Consider the following 22,200-nt stretch of genomic DNA (forward strand, 5'->3'; position numbering starts at 1 on the left):
AGCACTGGCCAGGTATTTGGTGGGATGCCCTTCAATTTGGACCTGTCTGAAGTTTTTTTCACTTTTAGATGAAGATTGTGGGTTTTGGGGGGAGGATACCACAGAGGTAAAGTGCCCTTCTCAGAACATCACCTCAGGGGGCACGTGATATCCACATGACTTATCACTGGTGATGCTAACTTGATTCTTTGGTTAAGAGGGGTCGTCAGCCAGGTTTCTCCACTATAAAGTCACTATGTTCCTCTTTCTATGCTCTGTTGTTTGAAAGCGAGTCAATGAGTCCACTCCACACTTAAGGCAGGAGGGGGGTTACCTACATAAATTATTTGGAATTCTTCTGTAAGGAAGGTTTGTCTCTTCTCTCTCATTTATCTACTTATTCAACAATTTCTTTATATTGGTATGGACTCATAGACATTTATTTTATACCTTGGGTTATAATCCAGTACTATGGTAATTTTGTTGCCCAAATTATTCCAGTTTTGGCCATTGGGCGCTCTTTCAGGTTGGTTCCTGTCTCCCTCTGACGTGCCCCCATCTTTTTTCTTTTTGAGTATTTCCTTACTTTCAGGTACTATAAAATGCTCCAGGCTTACTTATATTTTCTCTGCCCCGGTCTTAGAATTAATAATTTCTCTAAGGAGACTTGGCTCCTTCTATTGGAGAATACATTAAAAGTGAAGATCTGGATGTGGGTTTGCTCATTACTACAGCAGTGTCACTGCTTCTGCCTCTCAGTGGCAGAAATGTGTACTAACCCAGGTGCATGTATCTATTTCTGTATCTATCTGGGTGCACATATATGTATATATGAATATATATGCACACACATGCAAACACACGTATGTGTACTATATGTGTGTGCACATACATTAAATATATCATACTGCCATCTCCAACTCTAATCCAGCACCACAGAGTTCATTTTAGCCTTATTGTTGCTTATTTGTAACTTCTTTCTCTGACAGAATTTTAAGCTTCAGCATATTTAAAAAGTCAATACACAAAAAAGTCCAACACTGTAAACAAAATTAAACAGGCAAATTTGGGGAAAATACTTGGAAATATGTGAAAAAAAGTAAAATCCTTAGTAAATAAAGAATTCTTACAAAAATGGCAAAAAATAAAAGAAAGTGAGCAGATAAAGAAATGGGAAAACATACTTTAAAAATATTTGACCACACTAGTAATAAAATAAATGCAAATTAAACCAACATTTCATTTTGACCTATCAAAATGTAAACATGGATACTGTCATCTATCAAGAATCAAGCCAAGGATCAGTCCTTTTTGCCCTGGGGACATCTGCTTATACAGAAGATCTCCAAAGGAAAGCAAGTCAGAATACAGGGGAATCTCATAAACTACTCTCCAACACTGAGCTAGGACCCTAAAGGGTTAGGGGTGAAACAGAAGTAATCAGCTTCTTCACATGTTTGCAATCTGGCCCTGAAAATTCAAGCCTTGAAACTTGATTAAGATAGTCCCAAATTGCTAGTGTCTACAAGTGTCTGGTAAAAGCAAATAAAAGTCCTCTCTAAAGGAAGAAAGTACCATTCAAGGCCAATAATTTTCAAAATAATTTCTAGCACAGAGTCAGAATTAACCAGGTACATAAAGGTGTAAGATATCCTGACCAAGAATCAGAAAAAATGACAGACAATAAAGACAAACAGGGATTTCATATACTTAGATTATCCAACACAGATTATTAAAATAATGAAGTTTACTATGTCCCAGAATATAAAAGTTGAGCTTGAATTTTTTTTTGCAAAAAAAGAGAAAGAAATGTAGCTTTAAAAAAGTAAAAACATACAAAATACAGAAAAAAAAGGTAGAAGATAGAGAGAATACCATAAGATATACCTGTATCTATACTTAAATGGGTCACAAAGGTGATGAGAGAAAGAAAAAGGCAGAGGTAATATCTGAAGAGAGAATGGCTGAGAATATTCCCTAAACATAAATAATACCAATACACTGATCCAAGAGACCTAAAGACCTAAGGCAGGATTAAAGCACACACAACACATCACAGAGGAAACCACAGAAAACAAAAGATAAGAAAACATTTTTTCAATAACTTGAAAAATAAAGACAGACTACCCTCAGAGAGAAGACTACTAGCTGAATTCTTAACATCAGTGGAAGCCGGAAGACAGTGGAATGATACCTAACGGAAAGAAAATATCAACCTAGAATTCTCTACTCAGTGACTATCCTTCAATACTGAAAGGAAAATAAGGAAATTCTGAAACCAGCAATAATGGAGAGTTTGTAGCTAGCAAACCGACACAAGGAAAATGAATCCAGATAAAACCTTACAGATGCTGAAAGAATAAAGAACAAAGAAAGGATAAGTGTGTGGGTAAATCTAAATGAATACAAACAATAATATAATTTGGAGTGATGTAAATACATGTAACTTATGGACTTATACACATAAATGTAACTTATATATGTGAAAACAATAGCCTATAAGTCAAGGGGGGGGCATTATATTGCATTAATATGTTCTACAGTGCTTGTGCTGTTCAGCTAAACAATAATGGTATCAATATTAGAATTTGATGAATTAGGGAGGCATACTGTATATTCTGGGCTACACGCTCAGGTAACAGCAAAGAGTGCTTGAACTTCCAAATTAATAAAAGAAAAATAAAATGATAAAAAATTCAATTGATCCAAATAAATCAGGGCAGGTGAAGAAATTAAACATGTAACAAGTGGTAAAAATAGAAAGCACAAAAGACCATAATGTCAATCAAAATACACCAAAATATAATTAAATGCTCCAATTAAAAGACAAAGATTAAAAGTCTAGAATAAAAAAAAACTACATGTCTTTAACAAGAGACCCAACTAAAAACTCAAGGATACAAAGATTGAAATTTAAAGAAGGAAATAAAGCCTAGAAGATTAAATCTAAAGTAGAAGAATGGAAATAACAAGCAGAAATTACTGAAATAGAGAATAAACACACAATAAAAAGGATTTACAAAGCTAAAAGTTGTTGTTTAAAAGACGAATAAAACTGTTAAATATCTGGCAAGGCTGAGAAAGAAAAAGAAAAGGCACAAATTACTAGTATCAAGAATTAAAAAGATCCTGTTAGAGACTGTTAGAGATATTATGAACCACCTTACAACAAAACTGTTTAAAGTTTAGATAAAATGCACTCATTGCTAGTGAAACACAATTCACCAAAAGTGACAGAGAAATAAATAGAAAACTTGAACATTCCTTTAAGTATTTAAGCAATTGAATCAGAAATGGAAACTCTTTTCATAAGAAAGTCTGGCCTATATGGGTTTATAGGTGAGTTCTACCAATCATATATGGAAAACTAAAAGAAACAAACAAACAAACAAAAAACAGAGGACACTCCTCAGTTCATTTTATGAGGCTAGCATAATCTAGATCTAAAAATCTGATATGGACACTACAAGAAAATTGAAGTATAATCTTCCCACAAATATAGATGTAAAGTCTAAACGAAATATAAGCAAAGCAAGTCTAGCAATATATAAAAAGGTTTATACATCATGACCAAGTGTGGTTAACCAAAGATCAATGAAATTCACTGCATTAACAAAGAAGAAAATAATTTCAATATATACAGGATAAAAAGCATTTGTTAAAATTCACCATCTGTTTACGCTTAGAAAACTCTAAGATCAGAAATAAACAAAGGTAACTGCTATCACCATTATTCTGGATCCACTGCAGTAAAGGTTAGAGAAATAAATAAAATGTAAATAAATAAATAAATAAAATGTAAAAGAATTGGAAAGGAATAAACAAAATCTTCCTTATACATAGATGATATGATCAGGTATGCAGGAAATCCAAACAGTTCTACAGATAAATTATTGGAATTGATGAAGCTTGATAAATAGAAGGAATATAAAGTCAATACAAGGAAAAAGGAAAGGAGGAAGGAGAGAAAAAGAGAAAGAGAAAAAGAGACTGATTCATTTTTAAAAGCAAATGCCTAAGAATCTAACTAAAGATGTACACAATTTCTATGGAGATAATTTGATTTCTTTATTGAAAGAAATCAGAGACCTAAGTAAGTGGGAAGACAGACACCATGTTCATGAATTGGAAGACTCAATATTAAAAATCTGTCAGTTATTCTCCAGTTGCTATAAAGATTTGATCTAATAATTCAAGGCAAAATCCCAACAGTTTTTGTAAATGTGTGTGTGGGTAAACTGACAACTTGATTCTAAAATGTATATGGAACATGCAGAGGCAAGCGCAGCTCTCAGGACATGTCTGAAGAAGAACAAGGTGGAAGGCTCTGCTTTACCAGGACTTATGGTAAAGCTACAGTAAGTAAGACAACATGCTCTTGGCACAATGCCAGGCAAATAGGCCAATGGACCAGAATAGAGCCTGGAATAATCATACAGATATAGATGCCTGATTTATGGCAAAAGAGGTACTACCGAGCAGTCTTTTCAGTAACTGTGCTGAGACTACTGAATATCCACGTGGAAAGAAATGAAATTGGACTGCTAGTTCACAATGTACCCTAAATCAATTCCAGATGGATGATAAAACACAGGAGAATATCTTAATCTCAGGGGAGTAAATATGTCTTAAACAAGATACAAAAACACTGGCCATTAAATTAAGAATGATAAATTAGACTACATAAAAATCACAAATTTCTGTTAATCAAAAGATACCATTGAAAGAAGGAAGGGATACATCACTAAATGCCGATCAGGGAAGAGTAATCAGGAAAAATTACAAGGAAATTCTACTACACACCAACTGGCAAAAATTAAAAATCCTGACAATGCCAAGAGAGTATTACCAACAGTATGCAAAATAGGTAATAATTAATCATGAGAATAAAAGGAGAGCACTGTGAATAAGAACTAACATCAATATTTTAAATAGAGGCAATGCCAGGAAAACTGGGACTTGGATCACCTTAGAGAGCCATATACCACTGGTAAAGAGTCAGTTTGTACATCCACTTTAGAAAATAGCTTCGTGTTATCTAGGCAAACTGAAGTTGCATATACTCTAAAACGTATTAATTCCACCCCTAGGTCTATACTATGAACATGCATTTAGGTGCATTAGGATACAGGTATAAGACTGTTTCTAACAGCATTGTTCAAAATAGCCAAATCTGGAAATAATCCAAATACCCATTAACATTAGCATGAATGCATAAATTGTGAATGTTTGTTCACACTATATAGCAACAAAATGAAGGAGTGCAAACCAACCTGGATCAATCTCACAGGCCAAAAAGAGTATGTACTGTATGATTCCATGTAAATAAAGATTTTAAAAGACAGGTAACAATTACATTATTCAGGGATACTTATTTGGATGGTATAGATATAAAAACATGGAAACGAAGTCTAGGATAAAGTTAATTCTGAGTGGTAGGAGGTTGTAACCAGAAAGCAGAATTTGGGGGCTGTTGAGGTGCTGGCAGTTTTTAAATTTCTTGACTTGGATTGTAGTTAAATGGGTGTTCACATTACAATAATTCCTTATGCTTGTACAGTTCTGTGTATGCATTTTTTCTAAATGTGATACATTCCATAAAAAGGTTAAATCTATGTGTGATGTAGGTGTTTGCAGGCATTCATACACTAGTTCTAGTATCTAGTAATTCTGCTTCTAAAAACTTATTTTGAGGGAATAAGACAATCAGGGGGTATGCACAAGTAATTCTGTATAAAAATATTATTAATCATAATATTATTTCTAATAGGGAAAAACAGAACACACTGTAAATATTCAACTTTAGGACAAATATTACATATAGCAAATGTACATAGTTTAGATATGTTAATGCAGCCATTAAAACATTATTTCTAAAAAAGAATCTAATGGTATAGAAAAATGCTTAAAATTATTTAGTGAAAAGAATCAGGATACAAAATTGCATATTCAATTTACTGCAATTGTGATAATGAGTATAAACAGAAGGAAATGTTCTGAAATGTTCATTGTGATTACCTTTTGCAAATAGTATTCTTTCTGTCATTATACTTTTCTGTAATTTCTAAATTTTTACAAAGCATGTATATCATAAAGGTTGTTTACACTAAAAACTACTTATAATTCATTTTAAATGAACAAGCTACTTCTTTTAAATAACAAAGTTAACTGAATTTTCTTCTTACTTTATATGTACATAAATTTATTGAACATTATTTTAGTGTTTGAAGATCAGCTTTCATATATTAAAAAACTACTAGAGCGAGAACTCCAAATGTATTTCTAAGGTAGTAGGTATCAGAATGCAAACTGTTTCCTAAATCATTCAAAATTTAAAATCTACTCTACACTATAGCATCTCAATCTAGGGATTGTTTTATACAAAAATTGGGAAGTCCACTTTTTTAAAAAAAAGTAGATGTCAAAATGATACAGTAATTATAAAGTTTAAAAAATACCCAACTTTGCAATCATCTTTATAGGTCATCATATTTTGTTTGCAGATCCAGGAGTTTATTAACTCAAAATTCTTCTTCTGTTTATCGCTATTTTAGTTTGTGCAGAAAGGAGTTAATATAGCAGGACTAAACTATTATCTTTCAAAAAGATTGAAAGGTCTGCCTACCAGGCTGACTTTTGATTGGCATCTGTGAACTTGGATGGGTTCCTTCCCTCTTAGCTCAAAAGAGTGGCTCAGTGTGTCTAAACTGCTTGGGCAAACAATATGATTTATCCTGAACACCTGTTTTCTTTCTGGGAGTCTGGAATTTGGTATGCACCAGGCAGAGGGTGCTTACGAAACAAGCCCCCGATATAAACCCTGGGTGCTGAGTCTCTAATGAGCTTCCCTGATAGACAACATCTCACATGTGTTATCACAGCTGGTTGCTGGCATAAGACCCTTGGACACTTGTGCCTGGCTGCCCCTGGACTTCAACCCCTGTACCTTTTCCTTTTGCTGATTTTGCTGATTTTGCTTTATACTCTTTAGCTGTAATAAGTCATAGCTGTGAGTATGACTGTCTGCTGAGTCCTGTGAGTTCTCTTAGTGAACCATCAAACCTGGGGTGGCGGGGGGTCTTGGGGACTCCTCATACATAGCTCTTAAAACTAAAATGCAATTAAACATTTAATATGTGGTAAAGCTAAGTCAAGAGAAAAATTCAATTTTAAAAAGTTTATAATGATACAGAAGTTTGTTCTTTCAACTAGCATTTATCAAGGGCCTACAGAGGCAGCCAGCTAGGTCTTTTCATGTATCTTATCTCATTGAATTACCTAAGTATCAGGTTTCTAATGTTTACTAGGACCAAACAATATTTCCCAACCATTTCTTGCTACCCAGCATTTATGCAGGCATTCAATTAATATGTGCTGAATACCATTACACATAAAAACAAAAAATCAAAATAGATAAGACTAGCTATAAAAGTTTGCACAAATTTTAATATAAATTAAAATGCTACAGCCAAGATATTTCTTGCTTGATATGAAACAAATATATTTTCCCTTAAGTGGCAAGTTTGCTGGTAAGTAATAATAAGCTCTATCAGTATAAATGCATTCCACAAACATTCCCTTCCCGGAGCATAAATGCTAGACTAAAAATAAAATTAAAAAAATAAACTTAAAATAAATAAAAGAGCTTTCAGTCTATTTATCTCTTTTGTGAGGTTCAAAAATACAAACTGTTGATATTATTTAAAAGATACAAATTATTCTTTTCATATCATATGTCTTTTAAATTCATATTTAATTACTGTATAGTCTCCCCATGGTACATGTAATCATTCTATAATAAGCTAATTAAACTTCCTTGGCCAGCCAATTTAGGATTTACAGCTTAACTCAAGTATCAGACACTAGTAAAGACAAGTCCTGATGTGTTACTTAGAAATAAACATTTAATTTTGGGAGGGCGGGGTGACATGACACAGCTCTGTCTTCAGAATTCAACCTATGTTTTAAAATACTAATTTTTTTTGAAATAATAGCAAACTGCTACAGACAAGTCCTAATTTAAGTGTAACCCCAAAGCAATGGATGTAGTGTAAACACATGCAGATTTCTAACAAAATACTGTATGTTGGGGAAAATGACAACATAGTCTCTAAATAGTACTACTCCTACTTTAAAGGTCAGTCATCTCTTGACCTCTTGTTTCAGGACCCACATTTGTTGAAACTGAATACCTAGGAGGTAGGGCCTGGTTACATGCTAGTTTAACAAGCTCTACTGTTTCCAATGCTAACTTTTGAAATCTACTGCTCTAATCTTTTCCAGCTCTAAAATTCTGGTTCTGCCTCTATATTTGAGTATTCTTTAAACTTATAAACCATTTGTAATTAAATGAGTATCAACTTGTTCTAAGGATTTGCTAACATGATAAACAGCAACATTGGACCATATGATTTCGTGATTTCAGTTTGGGGGAAAAAAGGGAGAGTTGGTTATAGATAATCTGCGGCAAAGAAAGTTATGGATACCATATTAAGAAATTCATTGATAATCAAAATATATTGTTTGTTCTAGCCTTTTCTCCATCAAAATTATCAGAGCTATTTCCAAGCAGCCAATGAACAGCAGTCAACTGCCCTTACTTCATTTGCTTTCCCTTTCCCTATCTGCTCTATATTGGTGTCATGTCAAAAAACTGGAAAGGATCCAGATAACCCATAACTTGAGCAATGAGCTCCTGAATACCAGGGTCAGTAGATACACTGCCAGAAGCAGGGAACAAAATCTGGCGTAGCTTTGTCTACATTACAATCATGTAAGCAATCTCTTACCTAGCCAGTAGGTGGAGGCACACACAAACTTACTGCTTTGCTCTTTGATCCACAGGACCTTTAATCTTACAATAATGGATGGTTTGGGGTTTGTTCATTTGTTTTAAACTTAGGAAATCAAAGAGAATGCAAAAAACTGGGCAAGAACAACTACTGAGATAAATTTATAAAAACGAATGATATGAAAGAACAATTTTATATTTCTATTTTGTTTCTGACCCTTTTGAGAAATAGTTAACTAAGTTATTTTAACTGTGAATTTATAATCTACTTCCAGACCCCTAGAGCTAATAAAACAATTCTAAATTGAGAAATAAGTGCTTTAAAAATTCCTGTTCAGTCAGGGAAAATTGAGTATCAACTGAATATGACACGACAGTAAGGAATTATTGTTGATTTTGCTAGACATAATAATAGTATTATGTATAGGGGGAGAAATAGATGTGCATACGCACACATATACATACAGTCCTTATCTATAAATACAAACAGGAGTATTTATAGGTGAAATGATATTGTTTTAGAAATAACCAGGAGGAAAAAAAGGACAACAGTAAAGGACAGAACAAGAATGGTAAAATATTGATAACTATTGAAGCTCAGTGACAGGTACACTGAGGTTCATTATACTATTCTCTTTTTATTTGAAATTTTCCAAAATAAAAGGTTAAAAAAATAGAAAGCCATTTTCCAGTGATTTGGGTTAACACCAAGATTAGGTGACTGATAAATTCTCAATATATTGTCATTGATAAATTATTTCAATCATAACTGAATGACACAAAATTAGCTCTATAAAATCCCATATAATTCAACACTGAGAAACTAAAACTAACCTGTGAAACCCACTACAAACAATACCTTACGGTTGCAGAGCACATCACCATCTTACGAAGTGAATTCAAATATTTTTCCCATCTAGTTTTCATAATTTTATGAAGACTTTCAAGTTAAAAGACTTTAAAAAGTCACATAATTAGTAAAAGTGACAGAGCTGGGATACTAACCACAGTTTTATGACACCAAGGACCATCTTCTCTCTATTACATTGTCACTTAGACCCCTTTGAAATAAACAGCAAATATGAAATTTAGGTGAATTTAAAATTTTTGCTTTCTATGCTCATTGTAGTATATGGCAAAATCTGTTTTCTAGTTTTCTCAGTAAATAAAAATATGGACAGAAACAGATTTCTTGACTGAACAATAAAATTAAATAAGAAAAAGTGATATAAAAAGAATGATAATATCTTAAAATTTGAAGAGATGTTAGAGGCCCTCTCCAGTTCAAAATTAAAATCTTTTCTTCAGGCACCTTGGATGGATCCAGCTTAGTGTAAGCACTTCCAGTGAGTAATGGTAGACTCTAGCGAGTAATGGAGACAGCCTGCTTCATTCACGGAGTTAGTCTAATGAAGGAGGGCTTCCTTGCCTAGAGGTGAAATCTACCTGAAACCTGTTGATTCCACTTACAGTTCCTGACCCGACACTGAATAAACATATAATCCTCGTACACACGATGACCTTTCAAATAACTGAGGACATCCATTATGTTCTACCATGGGCTTCTGCCCTGAGGATTCTTTTAGCAGAAAAAGAAAACCAATAGATGCTTGGGTAACTAAAGTCTCCTAGTCTTTTCAATAGCTCTTCCATGCCAAATGGTCTTCAAAACGGGAGTTAGGTTATCTCTGGCAGAATTCGAAGTCCTTCAAGGGGACACATGTATTAGGATATGTTTAAAGCATTTAAGCCATATCTACATTTGCCATAATTTGGTCTCTCTGAAAACAAGTCTGTGGTCTGCTAATTTTCCTTTCGTATCTCCACTCATATGAATCCAACTGAAAAGACAAACTGCTCACCCATCCTGAAAAGACTGCCTAGCTTCAAAGAGACAACTGGGGAATGCAAAGCTACTGAGGAAGGGAGCGACCCATGACAGCAGAACAGCTTTGGAAAGGAAGGAGAGGGGCACCTTATTTCATCCAGATAATATATTCATGGCAAAGCCTTATCTATTTTAGAATTAGAAATCAATAGTAAGATGACTGTCACAGTGGTGTCTATTAACACTTCAATTTTATTTGAAAAATGAAGTCAGATTTTTTTTCTGACAGAAAGCGAGTCTGATTTGGCTGACTGGTTTGACAATGATGACTAGCTTTGCCATTCAGGTCACAAAGCAGACACTTTCCATAAATTGAATGAGATAAAGTTACAGCTCTACAGCTTTGAGGAAAATATCCTCACAATAAAAGTTTTTACGTGTCAACTGAAAGATATGTGTGGAGGTACACAGTTTTCAAAAATCTTTCAGCAGGTTTGTTAACAAAGCTTTGGAAGGCTGTGACTCTATGACAGCATTTCTAGGCCTTTCCCACTCTGGCTACCCCCTTCTGGAAGCAGTGTCCCGCTTACTATGAACACTCCAGGGAGAACGGGCAATGTGCAATACAGTGGGAGTGTGGCTTAGTTCTGAATATGATGTAATTCTAATTAATGTAGCTGGAAGGTCCATTCAGGGCTTTTTAAAACTGGTGCAACAACTAAGTAAAATGTTTACATCTTTTTCACAAAAGCACTTACAACTAAGTTCACAGTGATCTTGCACTTACATATGTGAATGAATGCATTTAAATTAACTGGTCTTAAACCTTCATCTTTATTTCACAGCTCCTTTGCTTCAAGTTTGTGAAATATTTTAAAATTTTGATCTAGATATTCAATGCATTAGCTAGGCCTCTATAGGGGACAGTTACTGACATGGCTCCCAGCGACCATCATCTCCTGGTATTCACACCCTGTGTAATCCCCCTGCCCTTGTGTGTGGGCTGGATCTAGTGACTTATTTCTAACCAAGAGAATATGGCAGAAGTTTCAGAGATTAGATTACAAGACAGACTTCAGTCTTGTTAGTACTCTTGCACTCCTGTTTGCTGGCCAGATGAAGCCAGCTGCCATGTTGTGAGCTGCTCCATGGAGAGGCCCAGTGATGAGGAACCTCGGGAGGCCTCGGTCCACCAGCCCATGAGGAACCAAGGCCCTCAGTTTAATAGCATGCTTCCAGCAACCATGTGAGTGAGCTTAGAAGTGGAGCCTTCAAATGATTTTAGCCCTGGACAATGCCTTGATTACCACTTTGTGAGAGACCCTAATGAAAGTCACTGATTAAAATTTTGAACAGAATAGTATGCCATCCCATAAAACTTTACATAATCTCTTTGGACACAATCATCCAACAAGCTGTGAAACTAGCCAATTGTACTATCCTTAGCTCACATTTCTCCATCTTACTGACAAAAAACATGGCTTTTTAAAATCAAGATACACTGTTACCTATTTCCTTCATATGCCAACATGGTGATTATATTAAAAGATTATATTAAAAGCAGAAGATAAGTCTGTTATTGCTTGTTTTTAGTTGCTAGATAGGCTTGCTACATGGAGGCCTCTACTCCCATCCCACCCCTTTACTGACTCCTGTGGTCAGAATTTTGTATTTTGGGGCCTCTTATTCTTCTGAACTCTATTTCCTCTTTGAGCTTCTTCTTTGAAGTATGCTAAAAATGTGATGGTAACTGAATATGCTCAACTTTTGCTTCCTAAGTCATTTTGAACCTTAAGATGAGATAATCCTTTTATTCTTATTACTTTAGGTCTTTCTAAACAGATGAGTTCACAACTATTGCTAAAGTTTAAAAAAAAAAAAGCGTTAGCATTATCCAAGATTGATGTTGCTCAAAACTTTAACCCTTAAGAAAATAAAATTTACACTCACAATTCAAAAACCATGTAAAGCATTCCATCTGAGCTATATGTCTCCAATAACTCTACAATGTGGGGATGTTTCAGCATATGACAGATACTGGCTTCCCGCTTTAGATCTGCAAAACAAACACATAACATTTTGTTAGGTAGGATCAAAAGACAATCAGAGTGAATGATGAATGAATGGATATGATCTATGGTAACATGAAGACTTCTCTAACTATAGAGATGAAATCCCCCGCTTAGGCTAAGCTTAACTCTTTACCCTTCAAAACCTTTGACAAGATAACTTTTTCATATTTTTTGTCAGCTTAAATCTATATGTATTATACAGTCACATTTTATTAATAAGAAATGTAAATAGCACAAGTAAACACTTTCCCCAAATTCTTGTAATCAGGTTTCAAAATGTGTAACTCTCTCTTCATCAGCCAATAACTCAATTTGCTATCTTGAATTTTACTTTACTTTCCTAGTTTTCCCTAAATTGCATAAGAATATGATGTTTATGCTATAGCCTAAAATCTAGCATTTATAAACACACATCAGAGAAGTTACATGGAATAGCAGGTGAAAAAATAGTATGGTTAAACAGGAAAAGCCCTACTCCCAGCATTAAAGTCAGAATTTTTTTTACAGCATCTATAAAATAGGTTGGATAATTCAGGACACTACCTAGAGTGTTACTCTGAAGAACAAATTCAGATAATGTAGGTAAGACTACTGTGTAAGTTACATAATACTATTTGGAAAATACAACTGTTAATATTCCTATCATCATCATCACACAAAAATGGTTTAGGCACAGGTATCACTTGCCATGTCTACATGCGACAAGATAAATAAAGCCTTCCTTTGTTAATAGTGCTGGAGTTTTACTTGCTTGCAGATGAATAAAATCCAATGGACACTTTTATATTGGAAATAGAAGGGAGACAGGTAGAGAAGAATCAAGGCTAAAGATAAATTGCACAAAGCGGAAGAGATAACATTGTCTCCTCTCTGATTTGTTAATTCAACTTACTCTTGTTAACAAGAACGATGGTAGCAGAAGGCACCTTAGAAGACTTACATGAAGTATAAGTGAGGGAAAGAAGTCAGTAAGTAAGACAAAAGAGAAGCCACCAGAAAAGAAGAATCAATAATACAATAGTAAGAAGGTCAAGGGAATAGGGGGAATTAAGGCATAGGCTGGAGTTGAAGAAGGCTGAGAAAAGGATGTAAGATTCAACCAGAAAAGACCATTAATATTCTGAGGAAGAAGATGAAGTTCTGCGGAGAGGTCAGGTTCAAAGTGCAGACAATATATATAATATGCAGACATAATAATAATTATGCAGACAATTATATAATAATAAATTTAGATTTATCCTGTCTTTCACTGGTCTAAGTTAACGTGGTTATTGTGACTTAATGTCTCAACAACTCTGTGAGGTAGGTATTTTTCAAATGAGGAAACTGAGACTTAAATCTGTTCAAGATCACATAGCTATTACAAGGGGTAGGTTTTGAGCTCTGGCCCGTTTAACTCTAAATTCAGTCCTTCCATGATGCCATGCTGGGTTTAGACAGGATTCTGGTAGTAGGAAAAGAATAGGAGGGTCAAAGCAGGTTTGATTTGTCTGTATTTGCTGTTGTTTTAAAGGGAACGCTCTCTATGTTTGTAAGTGGCAGTAATGAAAAGCCCATACGATCTGGAGTCAGAAAACTTGGTGCCAGTCCGGCCTCTATGACTACCACTTGCCAGCTGACTGCTAACCTCTACAAACGCCTTGCTCATGGCAAATGAAATGGGGAAGGTGACAGGTGATGCAGGACCTGCATCGTCTACTAAATCAACTTCAGAGGGCAGCGGCAAGAGTCAAATGGGAAAATGGACGTGAAGGGACGGCGTGGAATGCAGCGCTGGAGGGCTCAGTGCTCACTGGGAAGGAAGAGATGCGAGGCGCATGAAAGATGGTCTCCAGCTCCAGGAGAGGAGAGGTGTGAGTTAGGTGTGGCTTCTGCGCTGGGAAGTCGTAACTCTGAGGAAAGTTTCTGACAAGTGCGCTGGAGCACCAGGCTGAAGCCAGACAGCGTAAATCAGATGCCTGCACAGTTTTTTCTCTCCCTTCAAGATTGTTCGCCCTCCTGAGTCTATGAAAAGTTTAGGAGCTTTATTACTCATTTCTTTGTTAATCCCCAGCTTCTCATTTTATTAGAAGTCACCCTTTTCACACCTTCTGTTTTCACCTTAAGTTTCTCTCTTTCCATTTTTTTTTCTATTCTGATAAAAGTCTGATTTTAATTCAATGTTCTGATATTGGAGTCAAGGAGTGAACAGAGACTTAGTGCTTGCCACAATGAAAGCTGGTCGTTTCTCCTGTTTTCAGTTTATTTTTAATTTTGCCCCTTTGGTGTAACTACAGTGTGTTTCAACTCCCATATTCACCATTTGTGATGTGCACATTTGTTATACTGAAAGATCATACATAGAAATGGATGCTCTAAAGACCCCTCCATTTGACACACACATTTCTGCTTGGTATACAGTTGAACATGCCCCTGGTATAGTCTCTTATCACTTTACCCATCTTCAAAATGAAGGCAGGATTGCTGGGGACCCTGCCTTCAAAGATTAAAACAATTTAAGTGTCACTGGATCTGACATTTCAGGGACTAAAATCCAAACACTGATTAAACAGCACAAAACTAACAACATAAAAATGTATTTGAAATTATAAGGGCAAAAATGCAAAAGATAGCTTACGTCTAGGATAATTGTGGCACATTTTCCATAATCCAAGTATCAATTAAATGGATATATTAAATAGTCCCAATAGAAAAATCACAATTTAAAAAACACAAATGCACTATATATGGATTCAAACTATAGATTCCAAGAATGTTAAACTCAAAACGTTTATTTTTAGATGTGAATGTGAAAGATGTATGTATTAAGTGCTATTAATTCCTTGCTGATATAGCAAACAAAAACTAGTATTTTCCTACAAATCAGCTCATGAAGCAGAGTAGGAAGGAATGTGAAAGTAGGTGATAATAATGATGTGAAGTTGTGATTATCTGACTGTTTAGAGATATGAGCACAGAACATTCCTGTAAGTGACCTGACCCACAGTTATCATGGCTATTTTGAAGTGCTGCTTTATCTATAGTAACTGGGAACTCTTTCCACTTGTTCATTTATTATTCATTTTGTATTTTTTCAGGGAAATTTTAAAAGATTAAAAAATAATCTATTTCTATATTTAGTGCCCTTATGTTTAACTATGTGCCTATATTTCATCAATTTATTTCCTTTTAAAAGGGGGCACTAGTAATATGGAAAGTAATATTTGATCTTCTGACCAAAACTGGAGAAACACACCTAAACTGAATCAACCCACGTATATACGGCTTGAAAACCACTCCTCCTACCAGTTTCCTAAGACATTTGGGCTGTCCAACAACAGTAGAACAATAACTGTGCCCTCCCGGGTCTACCTTTTATTCTGTCCCTCAAATAAGGGAGAGTTAAGAAAGTTGTTGTAGGTAGTCTGTTTTAAAAAGATTTTTTCCTGAAAAGTATTTATTATTCATTTTACTATTAGTTGTTATTGCAATAGGAGAATTCTTCATGCTATCTTTTAAAAGTCAGATGCTACTTTCAGAGTGTCATGATTCTATAACAGACTAATTTGACCAAGGGTCAAATATAAGTTGGGTATTTACAAATGTGGCTGAAGAAAGGAATGCTTTCTGACATTCTTAACACTGGAGTAGCTATCTCAACCACAATAGCTAAGCTTTAAAGGTCAAATTTAAGAGTTAGCTTTCCCAGAATCACTCAGTAAGGATTTAGATCAGCACCATCCAAAAGAAATATAATGTGAACCACATATATAATTTAAAAAATTTTAGTAGCCACATTAGAAAAGTAAAAAGAAACAGGAGAAATTTATTTTAACATATCTCATGCAATCCAGTAATATCCAAAGTATTATTATTTCAACATATAATCACATTAAAAAGTATTAATGAAATGTGTTACATTCTCTTTTCGTACTAAGTTTTGCGATCCAGTGTGTTTTACACTTACACATCTCAACTAGGAGCAGTCATATTTTAAGAGCTCAATAGCCACATGTGGCTAGTGGCTACCAAATTGGAATGGTGCAGCTGTGGATAAACTGACTTGCTTTGATTCTTATCCTCTTCCAATTGTGAGTTCTTCTGCATGACTTACACAATTATTTGTAAAGTCATTCAGTCATTCCAAAAAGAATCTAAACTCAAACAGCTTTTTTTTAAACAAAAACTTCTATAGAAGGAAACTCTACAGTGTTTAATAACCCAAATCCATCACTTAAAAACTAAATCTGAAATTTCTTCACTATTGTTAATTGAAATCCTTCACTTGTTCAGTAGTTTTAAATTATTTTATCTTCTTAATCTACCAAACACGCAAAGGGTAGTCAACATCCATTGTACAGTAGCCCTTTGGACACTTCAGAATTTAGCGAATGACCTTAGACTGTGCAGTGTAACACTTGGGAGTTTGTCTCTCTGTATGTCCTCATTTAATAATTATAATAACCCTGCGAGGTAAATATATCTAGTTTCACTTTACAGAGGTTTCACTTCACTGAGGTTTCACTTCACTGAGGCTCGGGTTCAGCGAGGTAAGTTGTTGAGATCACACAACTAGCAAGGAGGGGAAGCAGATCTAATAAGTGGAGTCCAGTGCTCTCTACATCATAACACAACAGCTCGTGGGGCTGCATAGTTTATACATGTGCCCTTAAGATCCAGTCACAGAACAGTGCTAATGCGGTAATACTGACTTGGGTGACAAGCTACCCGGACTGCTACAAAACCAGCTTATTTCTGCTGCACTGTCATCAGTGATGATCAGAAATTAGACACTGATCATTTCCTGACATACATATATATAAGTATTCTTATTCGTGTCCAAAGAATTTCCAAGTTGTGTTAGAAACTCAATGTTAAAATTCACTAAGAGCTGACCCAGGCTCCAAGTGCACATAAAGAAGTTCTAATCTAGTCATAGAAATAATTAGGAATACTGCTCAGCCATAAAAAAGAATAAAATAATGCCATTTGCAGCACCATGGATGGACCTAGAGATTATCATTCTAAGTGAAGTAAATCAGAAACAGAAAGAAAAATGCCATATGATATCACTCATATATGGAATCTAAAACAAGAAAAAAAAGAGGACACTAATGAACTCATCTACAAAACAGAAACAGACTTGCAGACATAGTAAACAATATTATGGTTCCTGGGGGAAAGGGGGTGGGAAGAGATAAATTTGGGAGTTTGAGATTTGCAAATGTTAGTCACTATATATAAAATACATTAAAAAACAAATTTCTTCTGTATGGCACAGGAAACTATATTCAATATTTTGTAATAACCTTTAATGAAAAAGAATATGCATGTATATGCATGACTTAGGACACTGTGCTGTACACCAGAAATTGACATATAACTAACTATACTTCAATTAAAAAAAACAATTAGGACAAGTATTAATGTGTTCATTTGAATCAATACTAATAACAAAATAAGTAAATGAAAGTCATTACTGACTCAACATTTTTTCCTTGGTGTGCTGAAATTAATGACCATATAATATTTTAAGAAAGGGATCCAAGCAGAACCTTGGAAGGATTATAGCAGCAGAGACAAATTCTGTTGCCGAGTTCCACCTTTATCTAATAACCACTTTGAAGACTAAAGATCCCAGCTGCCTTTGGCAATAACACAGGTCAGGTTGGCTTTAATGAGGCTATCTTCCTATAAATCAAGAAAGCTGACCCTCTCAACTAGTGGATGACCAGAGGCCCAGACAGGACCACACACAAATCTGGGTTAACAGCAAACACATTATTTCTTTGATCTTTTTACACATTTTACTACCACATTTTATTATCTTTTTTCATATACAAAGAGAAATCCAAGCAGCTTCTAATTTCTTTGAATTCTTGCCCATTTAAAACAGTCTTATGGCCTAAAATCTCATCTGTAAGGTGAATAGAGAAAGGAAGCAACATACCATTAATTGAGAATGTTTGATAAAAAATTTGTTCTTAAATAGGCAAATATATTAGTTAGAAGTCAATCAACTACAGTAAGCATTTACAAATTAATGGGGTTTTGGTAATATTTCCCAAAGAATTTTCATTTCTGATATTAAAGCAGTCTGCCCCGTTGAACACCAAATTCAAACTAAATTCAACACTATATTTGATGTATTATCAAAAACTATCAACTGTAAAATATAACAAAGCTAATTACTGTAAAAACTACTTGTCTCCCTGTTCACTCTTCATTAGGATGAGTTTCGTAAATAATTATCTAAAGTGTCATTTACTTTCTGGAGACATATTAAAAAAAAAAAAACTCCAGGTCACTCTTAATCGATACTGAAGTACGATAGGTCACTGAGCTTAGTAATTAGATATTAATAAAGATTAGAGGTGACCAATTCAATGATCTTTACTAATATTTATCTCCTGAGGTGTTAAAATGTCCTGAAAGAAGAGCATTTGCTTAAAAACTATCTGTAGATAAGAGCCAACATTAGGTTAAAAAAAACCAAATGATTTGTCCCTTAAAGGATATAATTCTGAGTCATCTATTCAAGGAGTTACTCTACCGTAAATTTGGTGAAAATCTGTTTTAGACTCAACTAATAAAAATAGAAAGATGTTTATTATATGGATAAAAGGGAAAAGCAGAAATGACTGAAATGCAAATCACATAAAGTTCCAGCATTAGGGTTTTTCTCAAATATATGAATGACCATTATTAAGATCATATTTTACACATGATACAAGTAGAAACACAATGTTCTAAACATCTCTACAAGGCACAATTCTTCTGTTGGTTTTCATTTTAGGAAATGTAAACCAAAAAAGCTTTACAAAAAGGGAGAAACATGGAGGCATTTTACTATTATAAAAATCAGACATCTATTTCAAAATGGTACTCCTAACTTTATCAAAGAAAATTGGAGAAATACCAGTTTATGCCTCAATTATTTTTCAATATTAAAGTCTTAAAAGAACATACATGTTAGGAGCTGAAGGAACTTTGTGGGATGATAGAGTGTATACATTTAAACTCATTGTAAATATATTAAAACTCACTGGACTGTACACTTAAATAGGCTCCTTTTATTGTGCATAAATTTTTATTGAATAAAGTTTTAAAAAGTTTTGTAATCGCAGTAAGACAGGAATTCAATATGTCTAAGTAAAAAAAGTTATTCACATTAACATAATTAAGAAAGTGTAAAATACAAGTTATCTATACAGAGTCCCCCACCACCCCCCATTCAAAAGTAGAGAGTTTCTATGAAAACTTTCGTAAGTCTAAACGGCATAAGGTGAAGAAGTAATTATCTTTTTTCATAAAAGTGAAAATCCTCTTCAGATTTCTTTCAGTTAGTGAAAACAGGTACTAATACAGGTGTTTTGTAAAAAGCAAAGCGTCGTAAAGTGAACTGTCACAAAGCGAAGGATACCTGCATTTACCTTTTATTTTTATTTATTTCCAGCTGAGGAGTTCAACAGGAGTAAGTGGCAGGCTAGGCTTCCTTACTACCCATCTGCCCTCACACCTTCTTCCTCCAGGATGGGGCCAGCTCAGGAAATACTGCCAGCAGGACCAAAATTCTCCCCAGAAAGCAATTTGTAGTGTTTTAATACATGAATTTTTTTAAATGACTGAAGCTGAGATTCTCTATAGCATGGTGAAATAACTACCATTAAATTTTAATAATAATAATATGGGTTTTCCCCATCCAGAAGTAGAATCTTTTTGTCAATATATCTCATGATAGTAAAAAACATATTTATAGTAAAAAAAAAAAAAATAAGTCCCAGTGTGTGACACTTACTTTGAAAAGGATCAATTAAAAACAATTAGCTGATTGTTTTGATAAATAACAACTGGAAATCAGGGATTATGCATAACCCCTCAGACTCATGGCCTCAACCACCAAATTACTTTATTTTGGTGGTCCACTGCCTAAATCCAGATTTATATGGATAGCTGCAAGTGGCTAAGAGGTATGTGTAATTTAGTTTGCCCTGTAATCTTAATTTAAAAAAAAGTAGTCAAGTAGCTTCAAAGAGTAGTACTAGAATCAGTGATAGTAGCTGAAAGTGGCAGAGAGGAGAGGATGCTTTTTGTATACGGTGAAACTCTGGACTAAAGGAAACACAGGGAATTCTGAAGAGGTCATATTTCTCCTTGTTTTAATAAAATTTTAAGTAAATAATATACTGCTTTGCCCTCAGGATAAACTATCTTCATTTAATCTTTTCTACAAAACCAGGAGGTAGTGTACTTAACTATCAGAAAATATGGCAGCGATCTAAATCAGCAATTTTTAAGTTATTTGGGGCTAGAAACCATTTTATAAATCTGTTAAAGTGATAGACAGTGATAAGGATTTTGCAGTAAAATTTAAGGGAGGCACAAAAGCCTAAGGGGCTGATCTAGATATTGATGCCCAAGGACCCAGATCATGACAGATAATCATCTAATCCATGTCATGGAGGCCACAGGAGCGCTGACTGATGAGACTGGAAACCATAGAAGCTAGCGCTTCTCTGTACAGCTACATGATGGGCACAATTTGAGAATTACCATTACTTAGATTAAAAAACATAAGTATAACCCTCACATCATTTTAGCTTTGACACCAAGCCTAGCACTTTGCTGTGTGAGATACATGAAACTATCATAAAGTGCGCTTTTCTTCCTCTTTTGAAAAATTTCAGAAAGTTCTCTTGGGGACATTTCATGTGGCCCAATTTTCTGTTTCCCATCTTGATATCAAAACAATATAAATTGTTTACTTATTAGAGTACAATATTTACACACATAAAATACACATATATTACATTTATGCTAAGGGTTTTCCCTGTTGGTTAAGGTTGAACACCAGAAAATATATTCCCTTACTCTTTAAAGAGTGTATCACCTGCTCTTTTTCTTGACTTTTTTCTCAATAGCTCTTTTGCCATTTCATCAGACTTGGAATGGGTAAAAGTTTCCTTAAAAACTGGAATGGAAGCAGAGGCTGATCCACACACAGCTGAGTGCAATCCCAGCAAGGCAGAGCCAGTGAAAACAAGTAGAACGAAGTCAGGAAGGGCCTTAATCCCTCTTCACTTCAGAACCATTGCTCACTTAGTAACAAAAGGCCTAATTCATACCTCAGTACTATGGGAAACAAATACAATCAATACCTTACCTAAGTCATTCTAGATAATGGTTTATTTCATGTAAGTGACTTCTCCAGAAAGGGTACCAATGCATCTTGGTTCGCCCAGGACTTCCTTGTTGCAGCACTGAAAGTTCTGTGTCCCAAGAACCTGCCCTCAGTCCCAGGCAAACCCGGATGGTTGGTCCCCTATTTCCACAGATCTGGCACTTATCCTTTCAAATGCTAATACTCTTCTGCCAGGAGGCAGTTATGATATAATAGAGCAACAAATTTGTAGTCAGAAGGCCTGTCTTTACACCTTGCCACCATCACTTAGTAGCTGTATAACCTTGATCATCAGCTTCCTCATCTATAAAATGGAGAATAAGAGAATAGCCCCCATATTGGTTGTAGCCAGCCCTGGATGATTTAATAA

At 34.8% G+C, this 22,200-nt stretch overlaps 1 protein-coding gene across 8 annotated transcripts in view; it reads right to left on the minus strand.

The window, feature by feature from the left end:
- CASK (calcium/calmodulin dependent serine protein kinase) overlaps positions 1-22,200 on the minus strand; it is a 314,565-nt gene that overhangs the window by 191,962 nt on the left and 100,403 nt on the right. For all 8 annotated transcript variants that reach the window (XM_074359474.1, XM_074359476.1, XM_074359475.1 and 5 more), the window contains exon 3: positions 12,549-12,654. In XM_074359474.1, the coding sequence (XP_074215575.1) occupies positions 12,549-12,654 (106 nt within the window). The remainder of the gene's footprint in view (positions 1-12,548; positions 12,655-22,200) is intronic.

This window comes from Camelus bactrianus, chromosome X (assembly GCF_048773025.1).
Source record: "Camelus bactrianus isolate YW-2024 breed Bactrian camel chromosome X, ASM4877302v1, whole genome shotgun sequence".
Taxonomy (NCBI): domain Eukaryota; kingdom Metazoa; phylum Chordata; class Mammalia; order Artiodactyla; family Camelidae; genus Camelus; species Camelus bactrianus.